The 17062-nt window shown below is 30.6% G+C and overlaps 2 protein-coding genes and 4 non-coding genes across 12 annotated transcripts; 4 read left to right on the top strand and 2 right to left on the bottom strand.

Moving 5' to 3' along the window:
* The first annotated feature begins 103 nt into the window (after positions 1-103).
* LOC103483352 (glutathione S-transferase zeta class-like) lies at positions 104-4366 on the top strand. 7 transcript variants are annotated; one of them, XR_007821578.1, is made up of 14 exons: positions 142-368; positions 521-620; positions 955-1011; positions 1100-1191; positions 1426-1497; positions 1898-1951; positions 2036-2111; positions 2307-2368; positions 2463-2522; positions 2969-3067; positions 3355-3415; positions 3507-3604; positions 3695-3793; positions 3884-4366. XR_007821578.1 is itself a non-coding variant. In XM_008439940.3 (10 exons), the coding sequence occupies exons 1-10, from the start codon at positions 345-347 to the stop codon at positions 3065-3067; spliced, it is 696 nt and encodes a 231-aa protein (XP_008438162.2). In that variant the 5' UTR covers positions 146-344; the 3' UTR covers positions 3068-3206. The 7 variants fall into 7 exon arrangements, 2 of the variants coding, with proteins under 2 accessions (XP_008438162.2, XP_008438163.2); XR_007821577.1 differs by lacking the exon at positions 3507-3604; XR_007821579.1 differs by lacking the exons at positions 3507-3604; positions 3695-3793.
* On the top strand, positions 3340-3412 carry TRNAK-CUU (transfer RNA lysine (anticodon CUU)). Its single transcript has one exon. It is a non-coding gene; the product is annotated as a tRNA-Lys (tRNA).
* On the top strand, positions 3718-3790 carry TRNAK-CUU (transfer RNA lysine (anticodon CUU)). The gene has a single exon. It is a non-coding gene; the product is annotated as a tRNA-Lys (tRNA).
* On the top strand, positions 4037-4109 carry TRNAK-CUU (transfer RNA lysine (anticodon CUU)). The gene has a single exon. It is a non-coding gene; the product is annotated as a tRNA-Lys (tRNA).
* A 1587-nt stretch (positions 4367-5953) lies between the features above and the next one.
* On the bottom strand, positions 5954-12692 carry LOC103483353 (uncharacterized). Its single transcript, XM_008439942.3, has 10 exons — positions 12261-12692; positions 11518-11623; positions 10537-10597; positions 10121-10416; positions 9795-9934; positions 9294-9368; positions 8823-8913; positions 8031-8234; positions 7465-7509; positions 5954-6488 (listed from the first exon to the last, which is right to left on the bottom strand). Exons 1-10 carry the CDS (start codon positions 12465-12467, stop codon positions 6409-6411), a joined length of 1305 nt encoding a protein of 434 aa, XP_008438164.2. The 5' UTR covers positions 12468-12692; the 3' UTR covers positions 5954-6408.
* A 4-nt stretch (positions 12693-12696) lies between these two features.
* On the bottom strand, positions 12697-12780 carry TRNAL-CAA (transfer RNA leucine (anticodon CAA)). Its single transcript has one exon. It is a non-coding gene; the product is annotated as a tRNA-Leu (tRNA).
* Between the last annotated feature and the right edge of the window lie 4282 nt (positions 12781-17062).

A 17062-nucleotide genomic window follows, 5' to 3' on the forward strand; every position in this document is an offset into this window, starting at 1 on the left:
TAAAATTTTTTTAAAGAATGATAAACTTTTTTATCCATCATCTATGAACTCACAAACACAATTTATAATTATTTTATAAATATTATCAATAATTTTGATATTTATAATAATTTAGTAAAAATTACATAATTTCACAGAGAGAAAAAGAAGAAAAAAGAAAAACAAATGGATAACATATTTCTGTTTACGCTCATCGTGCTCTCTTTCGCGTCCTACCTAAAAATCGTTACCATCGAGGCTGGAGTTTCCTCATATAAATACACCACACGCCAAATTCAGCGCACAGTCTTTCATTATTAACCGCTTTTGTTCTCTCTTGCCTTCTCTTCTTCTCTTTGACCATCATGGACTTCCAATCTCACGCTTTGGTATCTTCTCTCTCTCTTCAGTTTGCACAGTTTCTTCTAATCCTTTGGTCTGAAGATAAAATGATTGCAAAGAGACAGATTCATTTTCTTGATTCGAAATCTTTAGAAATTTTAGTATAATGCTTATCTTACTTCTGTATTTGCCATTGCAGAAATGCTCCGACGGTTCGTCAACGTCTTCGAACCTGGTTCTTTATTCTTTCTGGCGGAGCTCCTGCTCGTGGCGTGTCCGCTTTGCGTTAAACCTCAAAGGTTTTTCTTCTTCTTCTTTGACTTTTCTGGAAAATTCATCTCCGATTTTGAAGTACAGAAGAATTCGGGTATGATTTGTTGTAAAATGGACGGTTTATCTTGTTTAAATCGAGTCTAAGCGAATATGAAGATTGTGATTATAAATCGGATGAATGAAGAATAATTTGAGTTTGAAGTAGAAGAATTCGAGTTTGATCTGCGATAAAACGCATGGTGACATTGTTTAAATTGATTCTGTGATGAAATGAAGGTCGTGATAGTAAATCAAACAAATGAAAGTTGTGGAACTTGATACTTCTGTTAACAGAAATGTTTTCTCCGACTGTTTGCTTAGGGCTTTCTTACGAGTACAGAGCAGTAGACCTCGGGAGAAGAGAGCAATTAAATCCTGGTAAATCTCAAGATTGATGTGTTAGTGCGTATCGATAGAATAGAAAACTGCTGAACGATTTTTCTTTCTTTCTTCCTTTGCTTCGGAGATGCAGATTTTGAGCGCTTAAATCCTCTTAAATACGTTCCTGTATTAGTAGATGGTCCCGTGGTAGTTTCAGATTCGTACGCGATTTTGCTGGTTAGTATAAAGAGAAGTGAGATGACTTCGTTCAAGTCCGTGACGAAGAACAGTGAACTTCTGAATTGGCCGCAATGGCTAAGCAAATGTCAGTTTAGAAGATTTTGGATACTCACACGGACTTGAATATACTAGCGATCCCTCTTATCTCGTGCCGTTTTGATTCTCTGTTGCTCTTACTATCCTAGATTATGCTTGTAACACTATTGCATTTTTCTTCTTGTTATTGTTCAGTATCTGGAAGAGAAATATCCACAGAAGGCGCTGCTGCCGACTGATCTTCGTTTAAAATCTCTTCATCTTCAAGTAAGATTAGTAAAAATTAGTGTTCTTACGTACTTCGATACAAGCCTACAGTTTATTTTTTATTTTCAAGTCCACTGACTAAATTTTAAAATCTTTTGGAACATTTGATTTTGCAACATTTATCGGATTTGAGATCTTAATTTCTATACCTTGATTCTATATGAGAAGGCTTGGTTTAAACGGCAGTGGATTAGCTTGTATCAATTACATGATTACTTTTAGTTTCTAATGTGTTAACAAAATAGCGTTATTAACCCTTGTGAAAATTGAGCAATAAATCTGTGATTTCTGATTCTCTGAGGCTGGAAAAAAATCTATAATTCTGTGCCAAGGAGAATTAACATATAATTTGGTCTGGTTATTTGTGTATTATTATGTTGATAGGGGAATCATGTTGCAGGTGGCAAGTATAGTCAGCTCAAGCATACAACCTCTTATTATGTTGGAATTGCTGGTAGATTTCATTTGCATACGATTTATCTGCACATATATATACCTAAAGTTAATCTAGTTCACGTTTATATATATATTCGTTTAGAAAACCATCGGGGAAAAATTTGGTCCAGAAGAGCCGCTACCATGGGCACAATCCACTTTAGAAAAAGGCTTCAATGGTATGTTTGTGAAGAATTATTCAAATTATGTCGAAACACCTCTTTTAATTGTTTAGAATTAATTTTATACTTTTAAATTCTAAACATTAAAAATGATAAAATATTCACAGCGATGCCCTAATAACTATCGACTCAATCAATCAACGTAGACACAAGTGTAATCGTTCTCAATTTTGCGTCTGTTGTGTATTACAGCTCTTGAGAAACTGCTGAAGGATTTTTCTGGCCAATATGCCTTGGGAGATGAAGTTCATATGGCACGTTTCAAAATATTCTCTATTCTTTTACTATTTGAGATTTCTATTTTTGAACTTTCATAATCATGGTCTTGAACTTGTTTTTCTCATGCAGGCTGATGTATTTTTGGCTCCCCAAATTTCAAGTGCTATTGAGAACTTCGGCATTGACATGGTATTGTATTTTCTTCATTCTTTTTTCTATCTCACTTCCCAATTAACACGTTTTATGAAAAAAAAAAAAAATCATGCTGTCTTCCTCTTAAGTTTATGAAACTTCAACATTTGAAGAAAAAAAAAAGAAATAAAAAAACAAAGCTACCAAGCACCACATTGATCAATTATACTGATATACTCTACTTTGCGCTAAAGACTTATTTGGATTGACTTTTAAGTATTTAAATAGTCATTAAAAATGTTTTTTAAGTCTTTTATAGCACTTTTAGGTAAATCTAGTTCGTCGATAATTTGAAGTTCTTAAGTAAATTTGTCTGGTTGCACTTTCCATAGATTAGGCTGCAGTTACAAGCTGCCCATTTCGTTCTTAGTTATAAAACAAATTAGAAAAAGCATAGTCTCGAAAATCTCACACAACAAAATTCTGCTTGTTGGATAATGCAGTCTAAGTTTCCTACTTTAGCAAGGATTTATAAATCTTACAAGACGTTACCAGAATTCCAAGCCTCATCGCCAGAAAGGCAACTCGATGCCCTTCATTAGGTCGTTCTTCTTCACATTATTGTACTACTAGGCGTTTCACTTGTACTTTTAACTTGTTATTAGTTGCTGCTTGCAAATATGGAGATGGACAACTTACTCATCATGCATGGAGACTCAGTTCATCGATGCTTCTTGAAAATTCCATACCAGATATTATCTCCTAGTCTTTTTGTTATTTTATTTTCAATCCACTTTATTTAACTTTCTACGTGGAAGGGTGGAAACACTTTTGTGCTAAATATTACTATAATTATCCAATTATGCTAACATCTGCCCGTCTAGCTCAGTCGGTAGAGCGCAAGGCTCTTAACCTTGTGGTCGTGGGTTCGAACCCCACGGTGGGCGAAGGTGTGTTCCTTGTCTTTTTCAACCTATTTTCGTAATGGTGTTTTTTTATTTTGTAAATTATTTCTAATATATACTCTTTCAACTTCTAAAGGATTCGATTCTGCATTCAAAAAGCCGGTCTAGCTCAGTCGGTATAGCGCAAGGCTCTTAACCTTGTGGTCGTGGGTTTGAACCCAATGGTGGGCGAAGGTGATGTTCCTTGTCTTTTAAACCTATTTCGTAATAGTGTTTTCTTATTGTGTAGATTATTTCTAATATATACGGATTCAATTTTTAAAGGATTGGGTTCTGCACTCAAAACAGCCCGTCTAGCTCAGTCGGTAGAGCGCAAGGCTCTTAACCTTGTGGTCGTGGGTTCGAACCCCACGGTGGGCGAAGGTGATGTTCCTTGGCTTTTTAACCTATTTCGTAATAGTGTTCTCTTATTGTGTAGATTATTTCTAATATATGCTCTTTCAACTTGTAAAGGATTGGATTATCCTTGTGGTCTTGGGTTCGAGCCACACGGTGGGCGAAGGTGTTGTTCCATGATTTTTTAACCTATGGTGCTTTGTTATTTTGTAAATTATTTCTAATGTATCAATGTCAATTTGGAAAAGGTTTGCTCTTGCATCCAAAACTGCCCGTCTAGCTCAGTTGGTAGAGCGCAAGGCTCTTAACCTTGTGGTCGTGGGTTCGAACCCCACGGTGGGCGAAGGTAAAATTTTTTCAAATTTCACTTTTTATTACTCTTATGTAAGTTATGCCTTTTTGTTTAAAATTCTCTTCCCAACTAAGGATGAGAGGCCAACTTAAACATATCTAAACTAATTATTAAAACACAAAAATGTTGAAGGTTTAAATCCCTCCTACCACGTAATGTGTAGGGAAAAAAAAGGGAAGAAGCTAGAACAAATCTCTATTCTTTTTAATCTTAAATTAAGATAGTGTATGAGAGGTTTATTTGCAGTATTTCAAGAGAGGTTGCTATTGGATTTTATAAACTCTGACATTTAATGCTAAATAAGAGCATATAACATGTGTTAATATTCCCTTAAACTGCTATGTATTTATCTATTTTTCGTATTTAAAAGATTTTTTTTTTATTTTCCAAATTTTCTCGATGTAATTTTTAATCTGTGGTATTTTTAGTAATATGAACAAACTATTTGGATTAAATTTAATTATTGGTCACTCTTTCTAAAACATAAAAAAAGTTAAAAATTTAATTAGGCGATGTCTAAGTTCTGTCCATTTCATGCACCAATCCAAGCCATCTAGCTTAGTCGGTAGAGTGCAAGGCTCATGACTTGTGGTTGTGGGTTTGAACCCTGCAGTGGGCGTGTTTTTTATTCCTAATCCTTATATTTTATTGCAGTAAAAATTATTTAAAAATAGAACGTACACGAATTTTACGAAAGAGAATTGACACCATCTTTATCTTTTTTCTCTTTTTGGGTGTTAGTCGAGTTAATCCAATTTTGTTGAAAGAGTCATAATCGTGTTATATTGTTTTCTTTTCTAGTAATACCTAGAGTGAATAAATCTTAGTATTGTATTGTTTTTTTATTCTTCCAAAGGTACAATTTTTATTAGAAAGTTGAATTGAGCTTAGTCTGCTTCCATTACTTTAACATGGACTGATTTACCGATATTCTTTTAATGACATTTTAAATTAGTTGTTAAAGTGATTGTTCCAAGCAACTCAAACTTCGAATGGAAATTCTGAATATCAGCCAACCGAAGGTACATGTTCAATAACACAGTTAGGTGTGCTTATTTTGGTTGTTTAGTGCAATTTAAACACAACACTACCAATAACTACGTTAGATCATATTCAAAAAAATTTCCCTAAAGTGTCAAACCATAGTCGGTTTGGTAAAGTGTCAAACCATCCTTGACATCGATGAGTTGAAGTTGACTAATCGATTTAGCACTTATAGATATTTTTAAAAAATTCTCTAAAACTTACCAAAACCAATCCCAACCGACCGACTTTAGTCGGTCAGTCACACCACTACTAAAAATCTCTAATACAGATGTTTTGAAGTATACCAAATCGAACCAAAATAAATTACCAATCTTTACAGTTTCAGATAGAAATTTGAATTATGTATTAAAAATCCTTGGTATGAACAGGAATAAAACAGTCATGCAAAGAAATCTTAGTTTTAAAGATTTGGCTATGATATCGACAATAATTCTAGAATTAGACTACGAAAGAAAAAGGTTAGCGCATAACTCATAAACACAATACTTTTTTTAAGATAATAATAATAAAAATAATAGAGAAGTACCGATCGCGTAAAACCATTACATAGACATCTCATTATCAAATTAGACCAAATTAAATTAATTAAAATTCTTAATTGAATTATGCCTAAAAAAATTCTTAACTAAAGTTGATTAATGTTAAATAAGAGCATATCAACAATAGCAGTCTCATGACCTAAATATAACCATTAATTTTTACACAAAGACGACGAAGTGTAATGTCAATATGAAACGTCCCAAAACTTCAAAGGCCTAAATCACTTGGTTCCAACAAAAAAGACGGAATAAAACAGAAAAACAAGACCAAATCTTTCTTTAAGCCAACTCAAAACACATCAGTATTCATAAAATCCACCGTGCCGGTATATAAAACAAATATCTAATTTCTCTAACATCTCCTTTTACCCATAATGCAATAATTTAAAATCTAAAAACTATTACTTCCCTCTATTCTTCTTCTTCCTTTTCTTTTTTCTTCATGCCATAGAAGGGTTTTGGTATAAAAAAGGCCTCTCACGTTCAAAACCGATCGTGTTATCAAAACCTCTATTGTTAATAAAAAGATCGAATAGTTTTACCTGTCCAGATTCGGCCGTGGCTGCTGAAATTGTTGACTTCCAGTATGGAATTTAGACAACTTTTTTCAAGAAAACCAAGCAGTTGGTAAAGGTTAATATACCAAATGAGGTGAGAGACTGGTAACCCAAAGTCACTTTTATCTTTAGCCCAACAGCGATCAATCAACTTAGTGATGGTGCTGCCCACAGTTTTACTTTCTTGTCCACACTCGCAGTAGCCAAAACCATTACCTTTTTCTCTCCTGTTCCAAAATAAGCTAATATTAGATATTATTAGGCTAAAGTACCCATTACCATTTCTAGTCTTTTTGAAGTTTGTTCTATTTTGTTCCTATACTTTTAATAAATTTAAATCTTAAATCCGATACATCAAAGTTAATTTTCATCAAAATTGGCTAAATAATAAGAATAATAATTTTCATCCATGGAAATATACTATGTGAAAATATTTTAAAAACTCAAGTATTCAAAGACCAAAAGGACATTTATAACCAATGAATATATTCTTAGGTTTACTTTTGTAGACTGATCAACCAATTCAACAATAAAGTAAACTAGAAAAGCAAGATTTAATAATAAATTTTTGGTGCGTGAATCTTTTCTAAGTTGAACAATATCTCTTTTAGTTTTTTAAATTTAAGATATGATCAATATGCAAATTAGAGTGTTGTTGAAGTTGTAAATTCATCGCTTACGTAAGAGGGGAAAAAAAGGGAAAGAAAAAAGGCTTTAACTTTGCCTTTTATTCTCGATTCTTCACTTCCTATGATTTCAAATCAAGTTGTGCTCCTTGTTATGTTTCTATCAAAATTCTAACTAAACGACATAATACAATAATGCAGTTTTAAATAGATAATTCATTTTTACTTTATAATTTTATGAAAAATAATATATAAAGTGTGCTTTTATGTTATGATTTAGCAACATTTAAAAAAATTACAAAATTTAACCAAATCTATCGGTGATATGACTTCTATCGCTAATAGACTCTAATAGTCTATCAGTGATATATTAATATTTGCAACATAGTCTATCAGAATGATAGACTTTGACAGATTTTGTTATATTTGCAAAAAATTTAAAATGTTGTTATATACTTAATTATTTTGAATCTAATTGCTATATGCGCAACTATTCCTTTTATATTTTATCAAAATACTTTCCACATCTCTTAGTAGAGAAAGGAGATAACGAAGAAGAAATGAGATGGAGTTTTACCTGATGGAATAGGTTTGGGTGCCCACGAAATCCATGTGATGTCACCTGCATTAAGAATTGGGTGTCAGTATTTGGTCAGACGAAACTGAAAGTTACAAAGTTCCAAATAAGCAGTGATCTAATTCACAAAGGTTTTAACTTAAATTCGACAATGCTCTGGACTATAGGAAGTTAAATGGCATATAAAAACAATGTTCTAAACTATATTCAACTGCATGAATCATGTAAGATAATGAAATGGAAAATATCATCTCGAGATACAAAAGAAGAAAAAAAAGTATATGTAGAGTAGCTAGAAAAAAAATGTCGTCAAGGTTTATGATGACGAACCAAAATGATGGGACATGCAATCATCACTTGATTAATAAATCAAGTCGTACTATTGTTGTAATGGGTCACTCATTATCCTAGTAAGGGAGGTTAAAAATTCCTTTTTCTTTTGGCTGTCCTAATAAAAAGAAAGATGAGACCCAACCCAACGTAAATTTTTCGTAAACTTGAGTGATACGGATTGCAATTGTAGTAGGAAAGAAAAGGAGCAGTAAAATTACTCGACTTATACATACCATCATGAGCTTTCTCAGCTGTATCCAAAACCTTTCCAGTTTCAACACATAACCACTGCAGTGTGGAGCCATGTGTTGTTGCTAGTATCTTTCCGTCTGGGGATATATTGAGGCGATCATAATGCAATGTAGCACCATTTGAATCATGTAACGGAATTGGAAACACCTTGAGAGTTTTTGGATCCTCATCGAGGTGATACCTCACTTGAAAAAGAAAATAACGCAAATATACAAGAAACATGTCAGTCGTTTAAAGTCATCTAATTTATCTTGGTTTACATGAAACAGGAAAAAAATCGGCAACCAATCAATTGAAGTTTTAATTTGATTAAGAGGTAAAAGAATATAGCGTTACAACATCACAGTTATAAATGAGCACTTGCTTATAATTTAAAAATATGTAAATAAATAAATAAATAAAACTAAGGGTGTGTTTTGAATACATTCACAAGTGTTTGATTTAAAAATATCATTTTAGAAAAATTATGATGTTTGACAACTACTAAAAATAGATTTTGGAGTGTATTTTAAACCCTTTTTACCAAAAAAGTCTAAATAAAAATGATTTTTCTGAAAAACATTTTTTGGTCTTTGAGTCAATCCAAATAGGCCTTAATTAGATAAAAGATATATCGTACAATATATCTAGAAAACACAAATTCTTTTGATGTAGATCAATTTTACTCTGTAAAAGTCTAACGGATGTTTACACATGAAAATATTGATATGACTCTACGTACCTAAGTCTAATAGATGTTTACACATGAAAAATATTGATATGACTCTACGTACCGTTAATATTCCATATTCTCATTGAACCATCTTTTGATGCAGTGATGATTTGCTCCGAGTTTGGGGTAAAGCATAACCAAGTCACTGCACTCTGGACATCAGAAAGAAAATGGTTAACTCACAAGGAAGTCAAAACCATTCAGAAGATATTTTAAGTTTTAACAGATGAACAATCTTAAAAAACTGTGTCGGAATTTACCAAAAACCAAACACACGTTCAAAAGTCAAGACATAGCAGAATATTTTTAGTTGCCCATAAGAAGAAGATTTCATATGGATCTTTTCATGTATGAATGCTGCAAGTAGTTTACAAAATTTTTTGAAAAGAATTAGGGTGGTTGTAGAATAGAAGGGTGATAAAACAGAAGTGGAAACAGGATATTGAAAAAGGAGAAACAGTCGTGTAAGTTTTTAATTGAATCTAACTAACTAAATCACATAATGAATTTCACATAATACATAAACAACAACCTTGTGTCCTTTCAGCTGCATAACCCTCAAGACCTCCTTAACTGAACCATCCTTTGAGTAAACAACCTCCCATACCTGCCAAGAAAAATATATCGACCAAAAAACATCACAGACTAGTCTTATTGATCGAATATGTGTGTAAAAATTAAAACCGGGTAGTTATAAAACAACACCAATATTGTGATAGTGGTAGCTTCTTTTCCCAGTAAAATTGAAATGGTTTCAATAAATTATAACACACCATGAGCTAGAACGACTAAAACCAAAATTCACATTCACTTGTCTATTCTTCTTCAGTCGGTAAAAACATATGATACTGGACCAGTACACACAAAGAATGTCTCACTTCTCAATATAAAGAAATGTATGTCAAGGCTTATCTTCGCTAATGTTTTCTGCTCAATTCTTCATTTGAGGGTCCATAAAAGAGATAACACTGTAGATAAATCTAAAAAGAAGAAGTTTCTCAGTATTTAATATGCAAATGCAAGAATTTTTCACCTTCACATCCGCAGTAAAAGCAGCAGCTGCAATAAAACGGCCATTTGGTGACAAAGTAGCCATGGTATTTTTTAATTGATTAGTGTCAACATCACCCACCAGCTTTCCCGTTTTTGCATGCCAGAGTCTAATATCAGTCCCTGGAAAGCAATTTTAAATCTTTTAAGTCTCCAAAAACAAATGGTTACACAAACCATAGAGGTTTAATAAAAGAAAGTATAAAATCATTCACAAGCATCACTTTTTTTTTTAATGAAAAAACTTCATAATACACTTAAGTAATGGCCACATGCCTCACAATTGCTTGTAAGGTAGAGGTAACGTACCTTCCGAACAAGAAGCCACAATTGTACTCCCATCAGCACTACCATAACTAGCAGTTGCACCTACTAGGGTTATAACAGATTTTTTATCGTGCACCTTGTGTTGTTCCCACTTAATTTCAGGGAGAGGGAGCTTAGCTTGTTGTTTATTTTCACCTGAAGGTTTGGGTTTTTCTTCTCCATACATGTACAAAGAAGAACCAGACAGACCTTGAGAGGATACAATGATTGAGGTTGCATCATCACCAAATGCAACAGCAGTTGGATGACCTCCAGCAGGTAAATTAATTCGCAAGAACCTGCAGAAATATTAATGATGAACAAACAATGGATGAGAAACCAAAATACTCTTTATTAGCACTCAGAATAAATACACTTGAAAATACAGATTTGATCATTTGAAAAATGGATTTACATACTTGAAGCTTTTACTCGATGCATCATCCAACTTAAATACTCTGATCACTCCATCAGCACAGGCTGTTTTAAAAATATATAAGAAAAGATCAACGGATAAAAAATGATAACAAAAAATCTTTACGTATCATACTGAAATGAATTGATCTGAAGCATTTATCAAACAGTGTGTATTAATTATGATAAAACTGTTAAACACGTAAATATTTTCATCTAAATGAATAGAGTAAATAATACTTTCTACTTCCACAAACAAAAACCAAAAATGCCAATTGATATAAATTTGGATGCCACAATTTAGAAACCAATTTCCACACCAATTGTTACATGTTGAGCAATAATAAAGGATGCAGAATACAGTAACGGGTAAAACTGTCTAGAAAACAAAACCAGAGTACCAAAAATTACAACAGAAGCTGCTCTTCATGGCTGAAAACATATAAGAAAATAACTCTCTAATTGGAGTATTGGAACTTCGTAGTAATATGGGAAATTTTGTCAATAACTAGTGATCAATGAAGATGAGAAATGACATCAAATTAGAAAAACATGAACTCCGAGTTCAACTTTCAGCCTCTATATGTGAATGAACCCACAGAAATTCGCTAACACAGACCATTGAAACAGAAAAGTACTTAGAACCTGTTACTAGAAAAAGAGAATTAGAAATAATTGAGATCACTAATCGATACAATACATGAGCTTAATATAGAAAACGCGTATCTTATAAACTGAAAAAGATACATGCGCAAACTTATCATACTTAGTCTAATTAAATTATTGCTTGGAAAATGATTTTACAGAGAGAGTTTCAATTGAAAATTCTTCAGCCATGAGCGCAAATAAAATGTAGGCAGAGGCAATATTCACATTCCGACTTTCTTAGTTATATATATTTCTCTTTCGTCACAGCATATAAGCAACAGCAGCAAAAGGTAATATCAAGTGAAAACAGTTTAATATAGTAGGATTAACCATGTTACCAGTCGCCAAATTACTTCCATCTGCGGAGAAGCATAATCCAGTGACAGAATCTCCGTGACCTTTCAGTGTATTCAAATCTAACGTGTGATGTTTCTTGTTTTGATCCTACATTTGACAATCAAAAGAGGAAAAACTAAGTATAAGAGAAATATCAAAGCTATTCAATGCATCAAGTAAACAATATATGGATTTGCAACATTTCAATCCGGATACAACTATTTTCCTCTGCAGATTACATACTAGAATAACACGAGAACATTCGGACCGCATACACCTTATGAATTTAAAATAATAATAATAATAATTAAAAAAAAAAAAAAAGGCAAATGCGGAAAGGAACTCGATGCAGCACAAAGCTATTAGTGAATGTTTAACTGAAACGTTACCAGAATTCAGTGATGAACCAGTAACAAAACAGGAATAGCATTTTCAGGAGGTTAGGATGAACAAACAGCAAAAAATCATGAAAAACAAAGAAGATATGACTAAAAATAAATTAGATGGCGATCATTTCAATAATTAGCATGCGTAACCAAAAACGTATAATTAGATCGCATTCGCGATACAGACGATTATCGATGAAGAATTCAATCACAACGTCGTACTCGCAGCTTCGAAACTTAGCAGACGAAGAAGAAGCTAACCTAGATAATCTAATACGAAATTGTGCACTAAATAACACAAAACAAAATTGCGATAATTCTGTCGTCACTTTATGTAGTTTACCAGGAATCGAACAGACCTTATCGGAGGAGTGAGAGTGAGGTTTCGAGTGAGCCTTCTTAGTCTGCGACGGCTTCTGGTGCTTCTTCGGATCCGATGGAAGCTCTGGATGAGAAATGGTTTGGACTTCGGATCTTCGCTTGCGAAAGTAGCTTCCAAAGAAGATAACAGCAATTAGGGCACCGAGAATCACTGAAACAACCGGAATTAGCAGAGTAGAATCCATTGGTAAATGCAGAGACGTGGTAGCGAAGACGAAGAGGAAGGAGAATTTGACGATGGACTTGGAAGAAAGAAAAATGACGGTCAGAGTAAAATGATGGGATATATAAATAGTGCAACGAAAATTGCTATGGGTTAAATTTCAATAAATAAATAAATTTGGGTAAAATTTTTCATTTATGGAAAGGAAAAGATTTTTCTAGAATAAGATAATAGCAAGAGGATTAAGCCAATGTCAGAAGTGGGATTTGAACCCACGCCCTCGTTAGAGGACCAGAACTTGAGTCTGGCGCCTTAGACCACTCGGCCATCCTGACGATGACTTTATAAACGACACTTTAGATTACAAATTTTTAAGTGCAATCATCGTAGTATTTAAAGTCGATTCTGAATTATAAACAATATTTTTAGTGTTATTTTGAAGATGATAAAAGTCGTATCATCCGTCCGATTTTTAGCCTATCCTTTAGAATAAAAACTAAAATTTTAAGTTAAAACTATAGTCTTAAGTTTACGTGTTTGATATCGATAGATGAAGTGAATTAAAATCCACCAATCACAAAATGAATAAAACATGAAAATAATATTAATATAAATAGTAGACATGTTTACTTACTTGAAAATAATAAATTATTTATTTATTTATTTATTTAAAATTATTTTTGAATATGTTGTTTTCACAATTTCCTATAAATATCCATCGAAATTAAAATTTACGTAAGATTAAGACTTTTTTATATCATTCAACATCAATATTTTAAATAATAGTTAAAACATACTAAAACATAAAATTTCACAAAATTTCACGAAATTTAAAAAATTATCCTTAAAACATATTAAAACAGTAACTAGTCAAATACACTCGTAAATCTATCAGACTCAAATACAATTTTTTATTTGACAATTAACCATATGTTAATTACGACAATAACTATTGGGATTGATGTTTGTACTCTGTCATTGTGTGTTAGTAGTCAAACAAATTTAAAGTCATAATTTTGAGTTTAATTTTAGTTGGTGGAAAAATTAGTCCAATAATGAGAATGTTATTTTCTTAACTTTTTTAAGCTAAATAATATTTTTGAAACTTTTCAATAAGTCATGCTACTTTTTAATCAAAATTAATGGTTTCCATCCAAAACTAACCGTAACAATATTTTTGAACTATTTTCGAATGTAAGTTTTGATTTGTTTTGTTTTGTTTTTTTTTTTTTTTTTGAAATAATCATTTTGTGTATTGAATTTATGACCAAAGTTGAAACACGTCATCAATTAACAAAAATAGAAATGGATATGTTTTACACTTACTTTGATGAAAAGGGTATTTTCTCGGTGAGGAGTGATGGTCACTTTTGGAGATTTTAGGTTAGAGTCATGATGTGGTATCCCTTTAATGGTGAAGAGACTTCATATATAGAATTGGGTTTAGGAAGTTTGCTTGAACAAATTTTTCAATCATTTAATTCTCACTATAAATAAATCACATCCAAAATGAATATGTTATAATTAGTCGTAGTTTTTATGCTCGTTACACCAAATTTTCTAAGAAAAATTAAGATGTTTTCTTATTAGGTTTAACAAAGGCAAATATTATTAGTTTTCTTGAGATCATTAGATCGTTCGAGATTAGTTTGCTCAAGGGAAGAGTTCGATTGGATATCGATTTCATCATTTGAGTTTGTGGAATTATAGAAATTACATGTTTTTGCTTCGACAAACATGTGTCTAACATTTGTTAGTTTCAATTAAGATGGTTGATTGATATGCATCACACCATCAAATTGGACTTTTTGGCACTGAAAGCACAGTGCAATGATATGGCCTAGAGAAGGATGTTCAATTTTTAACAAACACTGATTTTAGTGTTTATTTTCTAAGTTTAATTTAATGTTCCAAAACAATACCGATGTTAGAAAGCTAATGTAAGTTTCAATGAAGACGTTCACATCAATTGGTCAATTCATTTATCAAATCTTATAAAATTAAATGTTTAGATCTCTCCCGCCAACATTGAACTATAAAATGACGATGAAATTTAAAAATAAAAAAATACATGAGTTCATAAGCAAATTGCAAAATGAACTTTTATTTTAAATAGTACATTAAATAATGCATTTTTTAAAGTTCCCTTTCAAACTTAATACGAAAATAATTAATACACTAACAAAATAATAAATTAATAAATTACAGCCAACTTGAATTATGCTCAATTGATTCTATCTGAAAATAAGAGTTTTCGAGTTTAAATCTTTTCACCGTAGAATGTACTTAAAATAATAATAAATAAATTACTAGAGACCAAGTTATTGTCATCATCTTCTTGGGTCCCTTGTCTCGTTCTCCTATTTAAAACGAAAAATTTTACGACAATAAATGAATACGACTAAAACAAACATAAAAGATGTAATTTTGATTAAAAAGACCAAAAAACGAATTTCTATGATGTTTAATTAAAAAATGAATACAATAAAGTTAGAAGTTCAAATAAATGAGTATCAACATAGACAAAAACAAATACTCGAAGCAGTATAATAAATTGTCATTCAATAAATTATTGGAAAACATATTCGACGATAGTGCATGTACTCAACTTTAAAGTTAAATGTTCAATTTTTTCATCCATATAAAAAATGTATTATAAATTATATCAATACATACTCGATTGATTTAATCAAAAACTAACGTCAAAATCCTTTTTTTTTTATTAGTAAAATTCATAAGCTTTACTATAGTTAACGATCAAATTTGTACTCTAACCAGACTTAATTCGTGCATGCTTTATTTTCAATGAATGAGCAAAAATTGATATGTAAAAACCAAGGTAGGGAACAAAACTTAAAAGACAACACTAATAAATAAAGAATAATAGAATTCACTTATTGGAATAACCTTCCAGCCACATAGTCGAAAAACGAAAATTCCGCATACAGTTAATATAGACAACACTAATAAATAATATAAATTTACGTGACTGTATCCTTAACATAAAATCATGGATCCACTATATATTTTAATTTTTTTAAAATTAAAGATCGATAGACAGACAGTAACAAACTACTAATAATTTTAAATGTTGATATATTTTTATTATATAAAACCATGGTAGAGAATAGGCATATAAGCAACAAGTCACATCTTTGTTTTGTAAGGTTACTTATGGCTTTGATTTGTATATATAAACAAACTAATACTTGAATGTAATAAAATAAATGATGCATTGAATATGAACTGCCAATGAGGGGAAAGTTTGAAATCCAACAATGTGTGTGTTTTTAGTATTATATTATTCATCATTTTCCCTTTTAAACATAACGTGTCTTGCACGAAATATCAAATTTGTTTTCTTATAATTGAAGCATTAATTAATTAACTTAGGTAAGGGTTTGGGAGTTAAAAGTTAAAAAAATATATATATATATATATATATATGTATTAAAAAAATTTAAATATAATAAAACAAATTAAAATATTTAGCGATATGATATTTTATTAATTATCATTTTTAATAATTCGTTCGTAAATAATACTTTTTATTATTATTTGTTTGATGAAGTAATAATTTATATTATGCATACAAAATAATATAAATAAAAGGTTCTTTTTTTTTCATTAATATTTTCTTTTCTTTGTAAAATTATTAGAAATTTTTTCTAATTAGAGACAAACCTTTATCCTAAAATTATAATTTCATTGAACTTCCTAATTTAAGTATTGCAATTTTTAATTTTTTTAAAAAAATTATTTTCAAATATAGTAAAATGAACTAAGATATTTACAACTATAAAAAGATAATATCAATAGATGCTGATAGAATAGATGTTTATAACTATCTATCAATCTCTGATACTACAAAAATATATATTTATAAACGTTTTTCAATAGTTTTATCATTTAAAATAATTTATCGTTTAATAAACGTTAAAATATTTCTTTTCTTTTTCTAAATTCATAGATTTTGACGTATTTTATATTCATTTACAAAGGTTTGGTGTATATCAAAAACTCCTATCACAAAGTATAAAATTAATTATATCACCCAATTTCAATTTAAAATTTAGGTTATGATAAAATTCAAGATTCAACATAAATATTTACTCACCTTGCTAGGTCTATGATACATCTTATTATAATTAAGTATACAAATCCATATGGTCAAAATAGGAATGAAATATATATATATATATATATATATATATATATATATATACATACATACATAAATCAAATTAATATTTTAAATCCAACTCTTTCAATACTAAAATAATATTTCAATAAAACGACAAAGACTAATATAGAATATGAATCTTAGAAAATACTGAAATTTATAATTAATTAAACTTACTCCAATATATATATAAACTGAGTATGAACAAAAAAACGTAGTTTTCTTGAATTAGTATTTAGGAATCCAAGGATGAATTTAAGGGTCAAATCCCACAAATCTAACCAAAATTAGGGAATAAAAAATTGCAAAATTGATAAATTATTTTCTATAAGTATATATAAAATCTAAAATTTTATAAATATTTTAGTTAATTTTTGCTATATTTGAAACCATTTTCATAAAAAAGTCAAATTTTTATATTGGTTTTAAGAGAA

Source organism: Cucumis melo, chromosome 6 (genome assembly GCF_025177605.1).
Source record: "Cucumis melo cultivar AY chromosome 6, USDA_Cmelo_AY_1.0, whole genome shotgun sequence".
Lineage (NCBI taxonomy): Eukaryota > Viridiplantae > Streptophyta > Magnoliopsida > Cucurbitales > Cucurbitaceae > Cucumis > Cucumis melo.

Coding starts and splice junctions, on each gene's coding strand:
- LOC103483352 (XM_008439940.3), top strand. CDS start 345: ATGGACTTCCAATCTCACGCTTTG. Junction 1,012..1,099: donor AAGAGAGCAATTAAATCCTG/GTAAATCTCAAG, acceptor TTTGCTTCGGAG/ATGCAGATTTTGAGCGCTTA. Junction 1,952..2,035: donor TTATTATGTTGGAATTGCTG/GTAGATTTCATT, acceptor ATATTCGTTTAG/AAAACCATCGGGGAAAAATT.
- LOC103483353 (XM_008439942.3), bottom strand. CDS start 12,467: ATGGATTCTACTCTGCTAATTCCGGTTGTTTCAGTGATTCTCGGTGCC. Junction 9,935..10,120: donor TGTGGCTTCTTGTTCGGAAG/GTACGTTACCTC, acceptor ATTGCTTTCCAG/GGACTGATATTAGACTCTGG. Junction 9,369..9,794: donor CTTTTACTGCGGATGTGAAG/GTGAAAAATTCT, acceptor TTTTCTTGGCAG/GTATGGGAGGTTGTTTACTC.